The 20,787-nt window shown below is 39.3% G+C and overlaps 2 protein-coding genes across 2 annotated transcripts in view; one reads left to right on the top strand and one right to left on the bottom strand.

Annotated features, from left to right (window-relative positions):
* The window catches only part of LOC128657359 (gastrula zinc finger protein XlCGF67.1-like), a 101,355-nt gene that overhangs the window by 48,541 nt on the left and 32,027 nt on the right, over positions 1–20,787 (bottom strand). The window contains exon 2 of the mRNA XM_053711677.1: positions 10,690–10,804. Within this exon, the coding sequence (XP_053567652.1) occupies positions 10,690–10,741 (52 nt within the window). The 5' untranslated portion in view covers positions 10,742–10,804. The remainder of the gene's footprint in view (positions 1–10,689; positions 10,805–20,787) is intronic.
* LOC128657355 (oocyte zinc finger protein XlCOF7.1-like) overlaps positions 1–20,787 on the top strand; it is a 190,822-nt gene that overhangs the window by 42,879 nt on the left and 127,156 nt on the right. The window lies entirely within an intron of this gene.

The following is a 20,787-nucleotide window of genomic DNA, read 5'->3' on the forward strand; positions in this document are numbered from 1 at the left end:
CTGGACTTCATTTTGCAGTGTGCGCCTCTCCATTCTTCCTCCATACTCTGGGTCCTTGTTTTCCAAATGAGATGCGAAATTTGCTCTCATCAGAAAAGAGGACTTTGGACCACTGAGCAAGAGACCAGGTCTGTTTTTCTCTAGCCCAGGTAAGACGCTTCTGACGTTGTTTGTTGTGGCTTGACAAGAGCAATACGACATTTGAAGCCCATGTCCAGGATCTGTCTGTGTGTGGTGGCTCTTGATGCACTGACTCCAGCCTCAGTCCACTCCTTGTGAAAGTCCCCAACACTTTTGAATGGCCTTTTCCTGACAATCCTCTCCAGGCTGCGGTCATCCCTGCTGCTTGTGCACCTTTTTCTACCACACTTTTCCCTTCCACATAACTTTCTATTAATGTGCTTTGATACAGCACTTTGGGAACATCCAACTTCTTTTGCAATTACCTTTTGAGGCTTTCCCTCCTTATGGAGGGTGTCAATGATGGTTTTCTGCACAACTGTCAGGTCAGCAGTCTTTCCCATGATTGTGATTCCTACTGAACCAGACTGAGAGAACCCTTTGCAGGTGTTATGGCTTAATTAGCTGATTAGAGTGAGCCTAGAATATTGCACCTTTTCACAATATTCTAATTTTCTGAGATTGTGGATTTGGGGTTTTCATGAGCTGTAAGCCATAATCATCACAATTATGACAAATCACGGCTTGAACTATCTTGCTTTGCATGTAATGAGTCTATCTCATATATTAGTTTCACCTTTTAAGTTGCATTAGTGAAATAAATGAACTTTTGCACGATATTCAAATTTTTCGAGTTTCACCTGTATATCGGGTAACTGCAAAACAATGTACTTTATAACAATATTATGAGATTAACTAGCCTTCTTGTCTGCAGACTAAATCCAGATTGGACATTCCAAATAAGAAAAAATGGGGAGTAGTTTTTGTCTACTGAAAATTAACTGCAGTGAAAAGGATGTTAATTTGTTTTAAAAAAGTTAGAACTTGGCTGATATGTTATTCTGTAGCAGCACAACAGAAATGTCTTGTAATTACAAGGTGTTACTGACTTTTTTTTTTTAAAAAACAATTTTTTTTTATTGAGATTTGTTAGCATAAACAATAACAAAACAGTGTGTGTCAATGTACAATAGCAAATGTAAAAAAGATACAGTACATTCAAGATGGTTTAAGAGATATATATACGTATGTATGATCAGGTACATGAGCCTCCACTGAATAAGTAAAAAATTTGCTACAGTATAATGGGAAATTGCAGGTAAGCAGAGATAGCTCTTAAAATAGTAGTCAAGGTAAGATCCTAGAAGGAACCATCACATGAAGTGCTCTTACATTAGGGATCATGCAGCTTAGAGCCACATGAGAGAGCTGGGTATGAGGACCTCACAAAGTAAAATGGTTGTGGTAAAACTGATGAGCATGTAAACATTTGTCACTCAAGTACATAACTTTATACAGGAGATCATTAAGGTTAGTACTAAAAACCACGTTCATTTGAGGTCTAATAGGGACTCTGTAAATAGATAGATCAAGTAAGTGAATCTATACACCACGTTTCCAAATGATCTAGGATAAGTTAAAGGGTCTTAGCTAGGACTTGGGTGAAATACAGAGCAAACATTGCTAATGCAGTAAGTAAAACACTTGCTAGGAGCAATTGATAAAATGAAGTACAAATAATATACATATGTGCCCGTATCTTGACCTCATGCGTTTCTAAATGTGCTTAGTTGAAAAGAAAAGAAATAAAATAACTAACAAGAGACTAAGGGGACCATTAGGGAAAGGCTCAACCATGTAGATATACTTTAGGTCCATATATGTAAAGGGAGAAGTCTCCTGAATCAGATATAGTTCTTTTCTAGCCCACTCCTATCTGGCATTCAGACTGCTTATCACGATCAGCACTCTGGATAACCCATATGATGCAGTAGCGCTTTGCGACAGCAACCAGTGCAGAACATTCAATCTGAAGGTGAGTGACAGTCCTGCTATCCAGATTTCTCTCTCCCGCACCGCATGTCCCTCAAGTGAATAGTGAGAGTTTACCGATATTCGCTCACAGGAGTTGGCCGCACCTCCCCGAGACGTGAGCAGAGGTAAGGGATCATATTTTCATTCATGCCGGGGACACAGGCTGAGAGGGAGAGGATGCCAGGTATGTTGCTGGGTGATGACCGGAGTAAACCTAGTTGACACTGATGCATCGTTGGCTACGCATGGTGAGCTAACCACCGGGAGCGGTTTCGTAACGCTAAATACAGCGTTGGGGATGATGTTTATTGAGGTCTCTCTGAGCCCCCTCTCTGGTGTCTGACAGAAAGGGTGTTGTAGAGTGAGTGGGTCCTCAATCGGTTCCGAGATTCGGAAGTCGTAGCTTGTGGGTAGACTGTCGCCATCTTGGGTACGCATATCAATTATAGCAGCCCGGAGATCATGAAATGCTCTGTCGTCTTTAGAACCCAGCTCCTCCAGCAGATAAATTATATTTATATAGAACTCCTTCATCCTGGAAGTATTGCCATACCACTGCTACACGACTAGATGTTAAACCGGGGGGGGGGGGGGGATGTCGGTATGAAATCTTAGGCCGCTGAATTCAGACTTGGTTGAGATATGTCATGAAGCGTGAGAAAACAAATTTGTAGACATCATCTCACTTAGAATCTTCCTCCAAGGTAGTAGTTAGTAGTGCAATGCAGGATGAGATGTTAGAAGGGAGACGTTCAGTGGATTGTTTAAATGACTACAAGAGCTACTGAAAACAGCGTCCGACCATGACTGCGGCTTAGACACGCCCCGTTACTGACTCTTTAACTAAGAAGAGGGAGCCCCTTTGCGAATCCTCCTGCTTTGTAAATGAGTGTTATTATTCGGATTCTAAACCCAATTTTTTTATTTTATGATTCGGATAGAGCATGCAATTTGTGGCAACTTTCTAATTTACTCTAATTATGATTTTAGGTTCAGCACCAGGGTAGTGCTTGCCTATTGGTGGCTAAATGTATCCACCAATCAGCAAGTGCTATTCAGGGTCTGAACCAAAAATGAGCCGGCTCCTATGCTTAAATTCCTCCTTTTTCAAATAAAGATACCAAGAGAACGAATAAAATTTGATAATAGGAGTAAATTAGATAGTTACTTAAAATTGCACGCTCTATCTGAATCATAAGGGAAAAAATTGGGTTTAGTGTCCATTTAAACAGTGTGTATCATCCCAATAGCACTCTCTGATGAAGGACCCTGCGTGTAACAGTCCATACCAGTGTGCTGTGATATAAACAAACGTTATAGAGCAAATATAAAGGAAGAGCTTGCTGCCTGTTTCACTTTTGTCTCTATACACACGTACCAGTTGTTGTTTAGGATATACACCATACAGGGCTAACCAGGTGATCCTCACTGAAGTGTCAGTGTGTAGTAAACCTGGGAGGCTGAATAGCTCAGTGATTTTTAACCTTTTTTTTGCTGTGGCACACTTTTTTACATTAAAAAATCCTGTGGCACACCACCATCCCAAAATTTAAAAAAAATCACACATTGTAGCCTAATACAGCATATATATACACACATACACACAAACACACACATACTGTATGTATTGTGCTGTTATACCATGCCTCCTACAAACTACCCCTGCACTGGGAGTAAAAAACAAGCAAAGTTTAAAAAATATGTCACACTGTTGTCAGTCTGCCGTGGCACACCTGAGGATCTCTCACGGCACACTAGTGTGCCACGGCACACTGGTTGAAAAACACTGGAATAGCTAATAACGCTGTATGAAGATTTAGTGCCATTCAAAAAAGGGAAACTGTTGTTTTATATAGATCATGCTCCACTGCCTACATCAGTATGCTCTCATCACAAGCATTGCTGCCATATATACAGCAAACTCCTGATACTACCACAGTATGCTCTCATCACAAGCACTGCTGCCATATATACAGCACACTCCTGATACTACCTCAGTATGCTCTCATCACAAGCACTACTGCCATATATACAGCACACTCCTGTACCTACCTCAGTATGCTCTCATCACAAGCACTGCTGCCATATATACAGCACATTCCTCTGCCTACCTCAGTATGCTCTCATGACAAGCACTACTGCTATATATACACAGCACACTCCTGTGCCTACCTCAGTATGCTCTAATGACAAGCACTGCTGCCATATATACAGCACACTCCCTGTGCCTACCTCAGTATGCTCTCATGACAAGCACTACTGCTATATATACAGCACACTCCTGTACCTACCTCAGTATGCTCTCATCACAAGCACTGCTGCTATATATACAGCACACTCCTGTGCCTAACTCAGTATGCTCTCATGACAAGCACTGCTGCCATATATACAGCACACTCCCTGTGCCTACCTCAGTATGCTCTCATGACAATCACTACTGCTATATATACAGCACACTCCTGTACCTACCTCAGTATGCTCTCATGACAAGCACTGCTACCATATATTCAGCACACTCCTCTGCCTACCTCAGTATGCTCTCATGACAAGCACTGCTGCCATATATAGAGCATGCTACTCTGCCTACCTCAGTATGCTCTCATCACAAGCACTGCTGCCATATATAGAGCATGCTCCTGAGCCTACCTCAGTATGCTCTCATGACAAGTACTGCTGCCATATATAGAGAATGCTACTCTGCCTTTAACACTTTTTGAAAACTGCAAAAAAAAAATTGTAAAACTCACACTCTGTATTGTGTGTGCTAAACTGAAGCGCATGATACAACTAAGACAAAGCCGTCAACATCACTGATCTGTGAGTGTTCAGCACTTCTGTCACAAGTACTGCATAGCTGCACCAGCTTCATCAAAGGATACCAAGAGAATGAAGCAAATTTGAGAAGTTCTTAAAAATTACATTCTCTACCTGAATCATGAAAGAAAAAAATTGGTCTTCTTGTTCTTTTAATGTTCATTTAACGTTAAACAGTGAGAGTAATTTGTTTGCTCATATGAGAGGAATCTGTAATGACCTAAATCAAATTTAGTGTTCCCTGTATGTGAACAACATCACCACAAACACATTATAGTAACTACACAGCTCTGTGTCTATAAACCTTATTAAACCCCTGATTTAGTGTTCCCTGTATGTGACCAACAGCACCACATACACATTATAGTAACTACACAGCTCTGTGCCTATAAACCTTATTAAACCCCTGATTTAGTGCTCCCTGTATGTGACCAACACCACCACATACACATTATAGTAACTACACAGCTCTGTGCCTATAAACCTTATTAAACCCCTGATTTAGTGCTCCCTATATGTGACCAACAACATCACGTACACATTATAGTAACTACACAGCTCTGTGCTTATAAACCTTATTAAACCCCTGATTAAGTTCTCCCTGTATGTGACCAACAACATCACGTACACATTATAGTAACTACACAGCTCTGTGCCTATAAACCTTATTAAACCCCTGATTTAGTGCTCCCTGTATGTGACCAACAACATCACGTACAAATTATAGTAACTACACAGCTCTGTGCTTATAAACCTTATCAAACCACTGATTAAGTTCTCCCTGTATGTGACCAACAGCACCACATACACATTATAGTAACTACACAGCTCTGTGCCTATAAACCTTACTAAACCCCTGATTTAGTGCTCCCTATATGTGACCAACAACACCACATACACATTATAGTAACTGCACAGCTCTGCGCCTATAAACCTTATTAAACCCCTAATTTAGTGCTTCTGTATGTGACCAACAACACCACATACACATTATAGTAACTATACAGCTCTGTGTCTATAAACCTTATTAAACCCCTAATTTAGTGCTCCCTGTATGTGACCAACAACACCACAAACACATTATAGTAACCACACAGCTCTGTGCCTATAAACCTTATTAAGCCCTGATTTAGTGCTCCCTGTATGTGACCAACACCACAAACACATTATAGTAACCACACAGCTCTGTGCTTATAAACCTTATTAAACCCCTGATTAAGTACTCCCTGTATGTGACCAACAACATCACGTACACATTATAGTAACTACACAGATCTGTGCTTATAAACCTTTTTAAACCCCCGATTATGTGCTCCCTGTATGTGACCAACAATATCACATACACATTACAGTAACTACACATCTCTATGCCTATAAACCTTACTAAACCCCTGATTTGGTTCTCCCTGTATGTGACCAACAACATCACATACACATTATAGTAACTACACATCTCTGAGCCTATAAACCTCATTAAATCCCTGATTTAGTTCTCCCTGTATGTGACCAACAACACAATGTACACATTATAGTAACTTTACAGCTCTGTGTCTATAAACCTCATTAAACCCCTGATTTAGTGCTGCCAGTATGTGACAAACAACACCACATACACATTATAGTAATTACACAGCTCTGTGCCTATAAACCTTTATTAAACCCCTGATTTAATGGGGGACGGAGCCAACAGCGTGCAAGAGAGGTCGCAAATTTTCAGAGCTCCGGAACATTTTGTGTTAATAAGGACCTAAGACTGGACTTTGACTCATTATTAGCATTTACTATAAGTAGATTGCCTTTCTAAAGCCTTGTATGATATATGGAGGATGCTTGATCTGGCTGCGGGGGTACTAATTGTGTACTAGCTCTGAGAGACTTTCCCAAAAACCTCACAAGCGGCGGCCATTTTATCTCCCTCGTGGGAGCATAGCTGTTATGATGGACACTCGCCTGATACTTGCCGAAATTGGAAGACTCCTAACTTATCACAGGAAAACACTCTTTGCAACTTTAAATAGTACCATTGCTCTAGAGGAGAAATGCGGACCTGCGAAGGCAAGGTTTCTGGACTCGGCTGAAGTGACTATTACTGAGGGGGATGCTTTGGGGCCCCAGCATCCTTCACGCCCTCCTAGCTTTGCACCGGCTGAGACGGAGACATCTCGTAAGGCTGAGGTGACTACCGCTGAGACCACACTACCTGAAGCGATTCCCAAAAGCCAAACAAGTGCGGACTTCACTCGCATAGAGCATGGGTCTCAGGATACTCTCAAGTGTTTTGTTGCTCTTAGTACCGCTTATCATCTGGCCGCCCTAAGTATTTCCCCAATGGCTTTACAACTCAGGATGGCATCGCGTCAACTCCCTCCTACTCACAGACAAAGCTACCTACCTTATTCTTTCTGGCATCTCATCCCTGAGATGCATGTTGTAGAGGCACATCTTGAGCTTGAGGCACAGAAGGACAGGATGGGCATCGGGTAGAAAAGACAGGCTATCTTCTATGCCGATAGATTTGGCAACAACACGGCAGACTCTAAATGAACTTTTGCACCGGACAGCTTTACCATAGACCTCCTCTAAATCCCATATAAGCCCATCCTGGCTGAGATGCCGGACTTCATACCTCACTACAAATACCGCTGTCTTTTATAACGAAGTGTGCAGGCTTGGTGTAGCGGGTTGCTAGTTTCTATAATGTTAAATTACAAGTGGAGGCCATCGTACCCAGTCAGAATACACGGGTGATGTTATGTATTTTTAATTGAGTACGATATATCCCTTAGCATTTGTCTTCATTCCGCATTCAGAGAGCACTTAATATGTTTGTGTTTTCTTACATTATGTTATTTTACAATATACACAATTGCAATGGTAGGTTTATAGTACCCAATTTCAATTTTGCACTTTTCTTGCCTATATAACTTGACTATTTTGTGTAAAGTGCTGGTCTACTCGCAGAAAAGTGTTTCTTCGCCCACTGTGCAGCTTATTTTTTGTGAAGCGGTTGCAAGTATAGGGATTAATACATGAGTACTTCACCATGCTTGTTACGGGTTGGGATAATCATTAATATGTCACCCTTATACTACATGACTATTAACCACGTGTTATGGTGAGGTTCCCTATAAGCCTCTCTACTGTAAAATGGTATCCCACATTTGGTTGCGCTCATACATGTGTACTCTTTTTATAGCGCCCGTTACTGTTTTAATTTTACTCATGTAGGGTCTGTACTAAACTCACACTTTTGTTAGCATTGCAATACTGCTAAGGAACTAGATCTGACATGGTTATCATATAGTCTAGTTTGCGCTTAAGTGCCTCTAGAAATTCAACACACAAGTGTAATGAGTACTGTTCTCTGATTTAGTCCGGTGGGTACTTTGGGACAGTATGGAATAAGCTGTTTAATAAAACCTTGCTAGGTGGGCCTGGTCATTTTGCATTTTAGAAGTCTCCCTAGCTATATATACTATTTACTATATTCAACCTACCACCTCCCCCCATAATGTACCTCCTAATTTAGGAGTGCTGCTTACGTGGCTTATCTCTCCTATGCTGCAACCTTACCATTGTTTTTTGCTCATAACCCTTGCAGTTCCTCATGATGTTAACTTTGTGTTTTTTTTATATCTACCGTAACAGGACTGCTTGGGTATTCAATGCAATATATCTACATATCTTCCCATATCCCTTACAAAGTAAATTGATATTTTCACTTTTGTTATTATTAAAAATACCAATTGTTCTACGTTTGCAGGTCCAAAAGTGATGTAAAAAGAGGTTTCATTTTTTTCTCTTAAAATTATTCATAGTGGGAATCTGATCTCTTTATATATAGAGAAATTGTTCAACTAGAATGTATCATTTATGTCTGTTTTAACGATATGATATTTCATATAAGTTGTATTGTTTGCGCACAAACCTCAATAAAAGTATTATTTAAAAAAACAATAACCCTGATTTAGTGCTCCCTGTATGTGACCAACAGCACCATATACACATTTTAGTAACTACACAGCTCTGTCCCTATAAACAGAGGTAATAAATCAAGGTAATAAGTTATTAACAATAAAAACAGAAATAAAAATGCTTATATGCGTACCAGACAAAGCTAGTTAAAAGTTAAAACACATCAGGTACTAACTGTATACCGATCTCCATTCCAATTTTCAATCCTCCTATCCCAGTTGTTATATTTCCAAACTGTTTGCCAATGTATGGAGAAGCAATAATCCAAAAACAAACAAAGTCCAAAATGGCGTGTATGGAAGGTGCCTGGGCATCAACTCACTGCTTTATGGCTTCCCCACATCAGCAATGGGCGTGGCCTGAGTGTACAGCCGTGAATCTCTTAAGTCTCATAGGCCTCTACGCGTGTTTCATTCCCTCCTGGGGGAACTTTGTCAAGAGATATATTCACTATGTGATCATCCTAGATTATATACCATGTGCATATGACCGTATTTGCAGATAACAGTTATGTCCCTTTGCAGCAATTAAAAAATCACAGATGCTCACAAGTGCATATATATTACAACTCAAAGTACTATCATAATTGCTTCATGGCCATTCAAATCTTAGATACTCTTTCACATTGTATCTTATTTATATATTTCCCTTATCTTTTATTCTTAGCATATGTAATACAGCATGCTGATTGATTTAAATAGAATCTGTGTTCTAAGCAGTTTGGACATTTTGTATGGAAAATAAATAATTAGGAATATTTGCTGTTATAATGAATACTACATTTATATGCATGAAATCGCCTATTAAGGGATACATTATAAACTATATTACCAACAGTGATTTTATACATTTTTGCTGTTTCTTGTAATATCAGGAAACCCATCTATGTTTCCCAAACACACAACCTGCTTTAGTTTTTTACTATGTCCACTGTGGTTGGAGCATACCTACCAATCAGCAACTATTTAAGCACAGATTGACACTGAGGGGCCGAATTATCAGGCTCCGAATGTAGCTTGATGCCCCTGTTTCCACGCGAGCCTTCAGGCTTGACGGAAAAAGACCGCTGCTCAATAACTTGTCTGCCTGCTTTGAGACTGCAGACATCAATCCACCCGATCCTATACAATCGGGCTGGTTGACACCCGATTGGCCGCGAATCTGCAGGGGGCGGCATTGCACAAGCAGTTCACAAGAACTGCTTGTGTAATGATAAATGCTGACAGCGTATCATGTTTGTCCGCACTTTAATAAATCTGCCTCTGAGTGTGAAGACAAAAGGGGACATAATACTTATATGCAAAATTACTTGGAAGTGATGCAGCATAACTGTAAAAAGCTGACAGGAAAATATCACCCGAACATCTCTATGTAAAAAAGTTAGATATTTTACCTCAAAATCCTCTCAGCTCACCAGAGTAAGTGTTTTCAGTTACTGCCCTTTTTAAAAAAAAAGGAAGAAATGAACAGCAGCCAATCAGCATAAGCAGTGATGAGGTCATAAACTCTTTTACTGTGATCTCGGGACAGGCATACTGATTTGTGGCCTAAAGTCCTTTACAATGGGGTGTGAATACTTAGGACATTTTGAGGTAGAATATCTTTCTTTTTTACATAGAGATGTTCAGGTGATTTTTTTTCTCGGCAGCTTTTTACAGCTATGCTGCATCACTTACAAGTATTTCAACACTTGGGTATCATGTCCCTTTAATGCTGATCTCTGCATTAACAACAAGACTAAAGCAGGTTTTTAAACATTGCTTAACATAAACTTATAAACAGCTTCAGCATACTAGTGGCCATTAGGTCCCTTTAAGTGATCAGATCACTGAGATTTCTTGTTTATTATATTATCCCTTTCCGATGAAAAAAAACCAGATGACATGTACGTGACGTCCTGCTTACCTCCGTGTGCATCAGCAAGATCTGAGGTTTGGTTCTCGGTCTTGTCAGACATTGTCTTGTTGGGCAACTGAATTTGTCAGATATTATTATAGTGTTTCTCCCTTACTGGCAAATGCTGTGAGAGAGAGAGTGAGAGAAGATCTTGTGTACAGTTTATTGTCATAGGGGGAAATGCTGTGAATTATGGGTGACAAATGTCCTCATCTGAGCATCCTAAACAGAAACAAGTGTCACTTTACATGATCACAAAAGTGAATAAAACAGGTTAATCCAAAGGTGGACAGTGATTATTAAAATAAATAAATAAATAAATAAAAAGTAAATCAATCAAATAAATAAACTGTTTTAACAAGACTTTTTATGTCACTAATTACAGATCTTTAACCCTTTTAGTCATTTAACACCCCTGTGATGAAGCCGTTTCTAACCATTTGCACATTTTTGCAAATAAATTAAAGGGACAGTCTACACCAGACCAGATAGATAATCCATTTGTTACCCATTCCCCAGATTTGCATAAACAACACTGTTATATTAATATACTTTTTACCTCTGTATCTAAGCATCTTTTGACAGCCCCCTGATCACATGACCTTTTAGTTATCTATTGACTTGCATTTTAGCCAATTAGTGCCATGCTGTGCACAACCCACGGGCATGAGCACAATGTTATCTATATGGCTCACATGAACTAGCACTCCCCTGTTGTGAGAAACTAATAAAAAAGCATGTGATAAGAGGCTGTTTTTAAAGGGAAAGTATACACCAATTTCCATATAACTGCATGTAATAGACACTACTATAAAGAAGAATATGCACAGATACTGATCTAAAAATTCAGTATAACACCTTGTAAAAACTTACTTAGAAGCTCCCAATTTAGCACTTTTGATTAGGTTGACTGGAACACCCAGTGAAGGAAGACCCCCCCCCCCTTCCTCTGCATATGAAAAGACTCTTTACACAAATAGGAGCAAGCTGGAGTAGGTATACATCAGTATTCTCCTAAAACTTTGTGGCTTGGTTAGGAGTCTGAAAATCAGCACAATGACCTAGATTACAAGTTTTGCGGTATGGTGTGGTACGGCTATACTGCTGAAAAATTGGCCATTGCGTGTGGAATGGCAGGTCTCCCGTATTACAAGTCGTGGCGGTATAGCTATATCGCAAGTGTTTTAGCCTGTAACGCAACTTTCCATTCTGTACTCAAAAAATGACTTTTAAAGTGTGGGATTTTTTTTATAGCGCCGTATTACAGGTTGTTCGTTCCGGCTAAAATGCTTGCATTATGGTCTATACCGACGCGATCCATTCCGCGATCTGAGACCAGTAGTTATGGATTTTGCAAAACAATTTTTTTTCACAAAACTCATAACTAAAATGTTACAAAGTACACTAACACCCATAAACTACCTATTAACTCCTAAACAGCCACCCTCCCGCATCGCAAATACTATATTAAACTTATTAACCCCTAATCCGCTGCCCACATAGCCAACACTATATAAAGCTATTAACCCCTAAACTGCCGTCCCCCCACATTTGAACAGCCAATAGGCTGTTAATATTTTTCAGCCAAAAGGAATGCAACGGTACCCCAATATAAAAGGGGAATCCTTGCATTCAAGCTTCAGTGTTCGGCGGTCGATCGCATGAAGAGGATGTTCAGTGTTGGATGTCGCCGCCGGTCCTGGACAGCTCTGTGCCGCCACAGCTCTGCGCCACCGGGATTAAGATAGAAGATATCCCCACGATGGATGAAGATGTCGCTGCCTGGATGAAGACTTTGCGCCATCTGGATAAGGATGGATGTCCGGACTTCAGGAACTGTGAGTAGTAGTTTTTTTGGTGTTTTTTTTTTTTTTTAGATTAGGGATTTTTTATTTTAATGGGCAGTAAAAGAGCTGAATGCCCTTTTAAGGGCAATGCCCATACAAATGCCCCTTTAGGGGCAATGGGTAGCTAAGGCTTTTTTTAGACTTAGTTTTTTTTATTTTGGGGGCTTGGTTTGTTGGGGCTTTTTACTGTTAGGAGGGACTTTGTAATTTTTTTTAATGTAAAAGAGCTGTTTAACTTAGGGTAATGCCCTACAAAAGGCCCTTTTAAGGGCTATTGGTTGTTTTTTTGTTAGGTTAGGGGTGTTTTTATTTTGGGGGTGGCTTTTTTGTTTTTATAGGGCTATTAGATTAGGTGTAATTGTTATTATTTTGGATAATTTCGTTTATTATTTTGGCAATCTTAGTGTTTTTTTATTTTTCGTAATTTGTTTTTTTTTGTTGGTAAGGTTAGATTTTCGAAAACTTTCCTAGTGTTGTTTTTTTTTTAAATGTTGTACTTTTTATTTTTTTTATTTTGCAGTGTTCGGTTGTTTTAATCTTTAAAGTTTAATCGTAGTTTTTTTTTGTCACAGGTAAGATTTTATTTATTTTAAGATAGTTATATTGTAAATTTAATTTAAAGTTAGGGGGGGGTGTTAGGTTTAGGGGTTAAAGGGACAGTCTAGTATAAATTAAACTTTTATTATTCAGATAGGACTTTTAATTTTAATCAACTTTCCATTTTACTTTTATCATCAAATTTGCTTTTTTCTCTTGGTATTCTTAGTTTAAACTAAACATAGGTAGGCTCATATGCTAATTTCTAAGCCTTTGAGGGCTGCCTCTTATCACATGCTTTTTAACACAAAGAGACAGAAAGTACACATGGGCCATATAGATAACACTGTGTTCAGGCACAGAAAGTTATTTAATATTTAGGACAATACAATGCTAAATTTAAGACAATAGACAAGAAACAGTCAGTCATGTGATCAGGGGGCTGAAAGAAGGTTCCTAGATACAAGGTAATCACAGAGGTAAAAAGTATATTAATATAACTGTGTTGGTTATGCAAAACTGGGGAATGGGTAATAAAGGGATTATCTATCTTTTAAAACAATAACAATTCTATGGTAGACTGTCCCTTTAATAGTTTAATTTAGTGATTTGCGATGTGGGGGGGGGCGGCAGTTTAGGGGTTAATAGGTTTATTTAGTGTTAGCGATGTCGGGACGGTGGTTTAGGGGTTAATAGGTTTATTTAGGTGTTAATGATGCGGGTGTGCAGCGAATTAGGTGTTATTACGTTTATTTAGTGTCGGGGGCATCGGATTAGGGGTATTTAGACTAGCGGTTTATGTTAGAGTGTTAGTTTTTAAATAACTTTCTTTTCCCTATAGACATCAATGGGGATTGCGTTACTGCGATCTCCATTCCGCCATCGCAGGTGTTAGTTTTTTTAAAACACTTTCTCTCCATTGATGTCTATGGGGGAAAACGTGCACGAGCACGTCAAGTCAGGCCTTGGGTTTTGTGCGGGATGGAGCATATCGCACAACAAAAGAAGGTTTTTCAGTAACTTGTAATGGCAGCGCTATGGAAAGTGCGATACGGCTCATTGTTTTGCGTTATTTATGAACCCGGTTTAGCGCATAACTTGTAATCTTGCCAAATGTTATTTAAAAATAAGCAAAACTATACATTTTAATAAAAAAATCAGCTCCACACCATGCACACCCAGTGCAGGCAGTCTTAAAGGAGTAGGCAAACAAAAACTTTAGAGGGTAAACTTACATCACACGCACAGCATTAAAGGGAGCGATAACAGTGTGCATGCACACGCCACGCACACAGCCTTAAAGGGACATTCTGTCTTAAAGGGACAGGGGCACCTGCACACACAGCCTTTAATGGGACAACTTGCACCACAAGCACACAGCGTTAAAGGAACAGCTCACACCATGCATGCCCTTAAAGGGCAGCTCATCGCCTGCTCACAAAGTCGTGACACATTAGCGTGCCGGCAGCAGTTTGTAGGTGTGTTCCTGCTTCAGCACAAATTTTTTTGAATGTAACATTTTTAAAAAAATTTTTTTTTTGTTTTCTGACTTTCCGCCTGCCTGCTACGCATATCAAATGGTTGACACGTGATTGATACCTAGTGGCTCAATGGGAACTGAAACGATTCCCATTGGCGGCTTTGGTGGGAAAATTGGCTTGTGACTGCATGTGTAGTCAGTGAGTGGGACAGCAGTGTGTTTGCAGTGCAGGCAGTAGTCAGTCGGACTCGCAGAGCTCTGAGGGCGTCAGCTTAAATGATGAGCTGAAGTCAGTTTTTTTTGCAGCTAGCTCCCAGTAGTGCATTGCTGCTCCTGCTCTTGATATATGGATAGGAAGTGGAAGCTTAAAAATGCTTGATGATGAAATGCGAGTGTCTTTACCTAATAATCCACTAAATATTTAGAAACTGTGTTCATCCCATCAACCTCATACAGCCCATTAAAATAGTAAGTAGCTATTGGTGTTATTAAACTTTTTTTAATTCTTGCACACTTACATAAATACATGTAGTTATTATATGATTTATGTATGTGTCCGTATCTCTTAAAACAAGCTAGTTTAAAGGGACAGTCTAGGCCAAAATAAACTTTCATGATTTAGATAAAGCATGTAAATTTTCCAATTTACTTTTATCACCAATTTTGCTTTGTTCTCTTGGTATTCTTAGTTGAAAGCTTAACCTAGGAGGTTCATATGCTAATTTCTTAGACCTTGAAAACCTCCTCTTTTCAGAATGCATTTTAACAGTTTTTCACCACTAGAGAGTGTTAGTTCACGTATTTCATATAGATAACACTGTGCTCGTGCACATGAAGTTATCTGGGAGCAGGCACTGATTGGCTAGACTGCAAGTCTGTCAAAAGAACTGAAATAAAGGGGCAGTTTGCAGAGGCTTAGATACAAGATAATCACAGAGGTTAAAAGTATATTATTATAACTGTGTTGGTTATGCAAAACTGGGGAATGGGTAATAAAGGGATTATCTATCTTTTAAAACAATAAAAATTCTGGTGTAGACTTTCCCTTTAACCTCCTGTTTGCGTGTACAACGGAATTACTGTGTCGCGAAATGATGTAGGTCTAAAAAGTGTCACCAACATGAAAAGCTTGGAAAGCTCTGCTTTAGTGGGTAAACTCACACCATACACACAGTCTTAAAGGGAGCATGCAACGCATACACCTCTTTAAAGGGACACTGTCTTAAAGGGATGGGGCATGTGCACACACATACACGCAGAGCACTCGCAGCCTTTAAAGTGAGAACTTGCACCACACACAGCCTTAAAGGAACAGTAAACACCAGAATTTTTATTGCTTAAAAAGGTAGCTAATCCCTTTATTACCCATTCCCAAATTTTGCATAACCAACAAAGTTATAATAATATACTTTTTACCTCTGTGATTACCTTGTATCTATGGCTCTGCAAAGTGCCCCCTTATTTCAGTTCTTTTGACAGACTTGCATTTTTAGCCAATCAGTGCTTGCTCTTAGGAGCTTCACGTGCCTGAGCTCAATGTTATCTATATGAAAACCATGAACTAACGCCTTCTAGTGGTGAAAAACTGTCAAAATGCTTTCACATTAGAGGTGGCCTTCAAGGTCTAAGAAAATAGCATATATACCTCCTAGATTTAGCTTTCAACTAAGAATACCCAGAGAACACAGCAAAATTGGTAATAAAACATAATTTATGTAAGAACTTACCTGATAAATTCATTTCTTTCATATTAGCAAGAGTCCATGAGCTAGTGACGTATGGGATATACATTCCAACCAGGAGGGGCAAAGTTTCCCAAACCTCAAAATGCCTATAAATACACCCCTCACCACACCCACAAATCAGTTTAACGAATAGCCAAGAAGTGGGGTGACAAGAAAAAAGTGCGAAAGCATATAAAATAAGGAATTGGAATAATTGTGCTTTATACAAAAAAATCATAACCACCACAAAAAGGGTGGGCCTCATGGACTCTTGCTAATATGAAAGAAATGAATTTATCAGGTAAGTTCTTACATAAATTATGTTTTCTTTCATGTAATTAGCAAGAGTCCATGAGCTAGTGACGTATGGGATAATGACTACCCAAGATGTGGATCTTTCCACGCAAGAGTCACTAGAGAGGGAGGGATAAAATAAAGACAGCCAATTCCTGCTGAAAATAATCCACACCCAAAATAAAGTTCAATGAAAACATAAGCAGAAGATTCAAACTGAAACCGCTGCCTGAAGTACTTTTCTACCAAAAACTGCTTCAGAAGAAGAAAACACATCAAAATGGTAGAATTTAGTAAAAGTATGCAAAGAGGACCAAGTTGCTGCTTTGCAAATCTGATCAACCAAAGCTTCATTCCTAAACGCCCAGGAAGTAGAAACTGACCTAGTAGAATGAGCTGTAATCCTTTGAGGCGGAGTTTTACCCGACTCAACATAGGCATGATGAATTAAAGATCTCAACCAAGATGCCAAAGAAATGGCAGAAGCTTTCTGGCCTTTTCTAGAACCGGAAAAGATAACAAATAGACTAGAAGTCTTTCGGAAAGACTTAGTAGCTTCAACATAATATTTCAAAGCTCTAACAACATCCAAAGAATGCAACGATTTCTCCTTAGAAGTCTTAGGATTAGGACATAATGAAGGAACCACAATTTCTCTACTAATGTTGTTGGAATTCACAACCTTAGGTAAAAATTCAAAAGAAGTTCGCAACACCGCTTTATCCTGATGAAAAATCAGAAAAGGAGACTCACAAGAAAGAGCAGATAATTCAGAGACTCTTCTGGCAGAAGAGATCGCCAAAAGGAACAAAACTTTCCAAGAAAGTAATTTAATGTCCAATGAATGCATGGGTTCAAAAGGAGGAGCCTGAAGAGCCCCCAGAACCAAATTCAAACTCCAAGGAGGAGAAATTGACTTAATGACAGGTTTTATACGAACCAAAGCTTGTACAAAACAATGAATATCAGGAAGATTAGCAATCTTTCTGTGAAAAAGAACAGAAAGAGCAGAGATTTGTCCTTTCAAGGAACTTGCGGACAAACCTTTATCTAAACCATCCTGAAGAAACTGTAAAATTCTAGGAATTCTAAAAGAATGCCAAGAAAAATGATGAGAAAGACACCAAGAAATATAAGTCTTCCAGACTCTATAATATATCTCTCTAGATATAGATTTACGAGCCTGTAACATAGTATTAATCACAGAGTCAGAGAAACCTCTTTGACCAAGGATCAAGCGTTCAATCTCCATACCTTTAAATTTAAGGATTTGAGATCCTGATGGAAAAAAGGACCTTGCGACAGAAGGTCTGGTCTTAACGGAAGAGTCCGCATACCAAAACCTGTGAGGCCATGCCGGAGCTACCAGCAGAACAAACGAGCATTCCTTCAGAATCTTGGAGATTACTCTTGGAAGAAGAACTAGAGGCGGAAAGTTATAGGCAGGATGATACTTCCAAGGAAGTGATAATGCATCCACTGCCTCCGCCTGAGGATCCCGGGATCTGGACAGATACCTGGGAAGTTTCTTGTTTAGATGAGACGCCATCAGATCTATTTCTGGAAGTTCCCACATTTGAACAATCTGAAGAAAAACCTCTGGGTGAAGAGACCATTCGCCCGGATGCAACGTTTGGCGACTGAGATAATCCGCTTCCCAATTGTCTATACCTGGGATATGAACCGCAGAGATTAGACAGGAGATGGATTCTGCCCAAACCAGAATTCGAGATACTTCTTTCATAGCCAGAGGACTGTGAGTCCCTCCTTGATGATTGATGTATGCCACAGTTGTGACATTGTCTGTCTGAAAACAAATGAACGATTCTCTCTTCAGAAGAGGCCAAGACTGAAGAGCTCTGAAAATTGCACAGAGTTCCAAAATATTGATCGGTAATCTCACCTCCTGAGATTCCCAAACTCCTTGTGCCGTCAGAGATCCCCACACAGCTCCCCAACCTGTAAGACTTGCATCTGTTGAAATTACAGTCCAGGTCGGAAGAACAAAAGAAGCCCCCTGAATTAAACGATGGTGATCTGTCCACCACGTCAGAGAGTGTCGTACAATCGGTTTTAAAGATATTAATTGAGATATCTTTGTGTAATCCCTGCACCATTGATTCAGCATACAGAGCTGAAGAGGTTGCATGTGAAAACGAGCAAAGGGGATCGCGTCCGATACAGCAGTCATAAGACCTAGGATTTCCATGCATAAGGCTACCGAAGGGAATGATTGTGACTGAAGGTTTCGACAAGCTGAAATCAATTTTAGACGTCTCTTTTCTGTCAAAGACAGAGTCATGGACACTGAATCTGTCTGAGGAATCAATGAACCTTTTAGTGAATTGATCCTCCAACCATGATCTTGAAGAAACAACACAAGTCGATTCGTATGAGATTCTGCTAAAAGTAAAGACTGAGCAAGTACCAAGATATCGTCCAAATAAGGAAATACCACAATACCCTGTTCTCTGATTACAGACAGAAGGGCACCGAGAACCTTTGTAAAAATTCTTGGAGCTGTAGCTAGGCCAAACGGCAGAGCCACAAACTGATAATGCTTGTCCAGGAAAGAGAATCTCAGGAACTGATAGTGATCTGGATGAATCGGCATATGCAGATATGCATCCTGTAAATCTATTGTGGACATATAATGCCCTTGCTGAACAAAAGGCAAGATAGTCCTTACAGTTACCATTTTGAATGTTGGTATCCTTACATAACGATTCAATATTTTTAGATCCAGAACTGGTCTGAAGGAATTCTCCTTCTTTGGTACAATGAAGAGATTTGAATAAAACCCCAGCCCCTGTTCCAGAACTGGAACTGGCATAATTACTCCAGCCAACTCTAGATCTGAAACACATTTCAGAAATGCTTGAGCTTTCACTGGATTTACTGGGACACGGGAAAGAAAAAATCTCTTTGCAGGAGGTCTTATCTTGAAACCAATTCTGTACCCTTCTGAAACAATGTTCTGAATCCAAAGATTGTGAACAGAATTGATCCAAATTTCTTTGAAAAAACGTAACCTGCCCCCTACCAGCTGAGCTGGAATGAGGGCCGCACCTTCATGTGGACTTAGAAGCTGGCTTCGCTTTTCTAGAAGGCTTGGATTTATTCCAGACTGGAGATGGTTTCCAAACTGAAACTGCTCCTGAGGATGAAGGATCAGGCTTTTGTTCTTTGTTGAAACGAAAGGAACGAAAACGATTATTAGCCCTGTTTTTACCCTTAGATTTTTTATCCTGTGTTAAAAAAGTTCCTTTCCCACCAGTAACAGTTGAGATAATAGAATCCAACTGAGAACCAAATAATTTGTTACCCTGGAAAGAAAGGGAAAGTAGAGTCGATTTAGAAGACATATCAGCATTCCAAGTTTTAAGCCATAAAGCTCTTCTAGCTAAAATAGCTAGAGACATAAACCTGACATCAACTCTGATAATATCAAAAATGGCATCACAGATAAAATTATTAGCATGTTGAAGAAGAATAATAATATTATGAGAATCATGATCTGTTACTTGTTGCGCTAAAGTTTCCAACCAAAAAGTTGAAGCTGCAGCAACATCAGCCAATGATATAGCAGGTCTAAGAAGATTACCTGAACACAGATAAGCTTTTCTTAGAAAGGATTCAATTTTCCTATCTAAAGGATCCTTAAACGATGTACCATCTGCCGTAGGAATAGTAGTACGTTTAGCAAGGGTAGAAATAGCCCCATCAACTTTAGGGATTTTGTCCCAAAATTCTAATCTGTCAGACGGCACAGGATATAATTGCTTAAAACGTTTAGAAGGAGTAAATGAATTACCCAAATTATTCCATTCTCTGGAAATTACTTCAGAAATAGCACCAGGAACAGGAAAAACTTCTGGAATAACCACAGGAGATCTAAAGACCTTGTCTAAACGTTTAGATTTAGTATCAAGAGGACCAGAATCCTCAATTTCTAAAGCAATTAGTACTTCTTTAAGTAAAGAACGAATAAATTCAATTTTAAATAAATATGAAGATTTATCAGCATCAACCTCTGAGACAGAATCCTCTGAACCAGAAGAGTCATTAGAATCAGAATGATGATGTTCATTTAAAAATTCATCTGTATAAAGAGAAGTTTTAAAAGATTTTTTATGTTTACTAGAAGGAGGAATAACAGACATAGCCTTCTTGATGGATTCAGAAACAAAATCTCTTATGTTATCAGGAACACTCTGAACATTAG

Source organism: Bombina bombina, chromosome 4 (assembly GCF_027579735.1).
Source record: "Bombina bombina isolate aBomBom1 chromosome 4, aBomBom1.pri, whole genome shotgun sequence".
Lineage (NCBI taxonomy): Eukaryota > Metazoa > Chordata > Amphibia > Anura > Bombinatoridae > Bombina > Bombina bombina.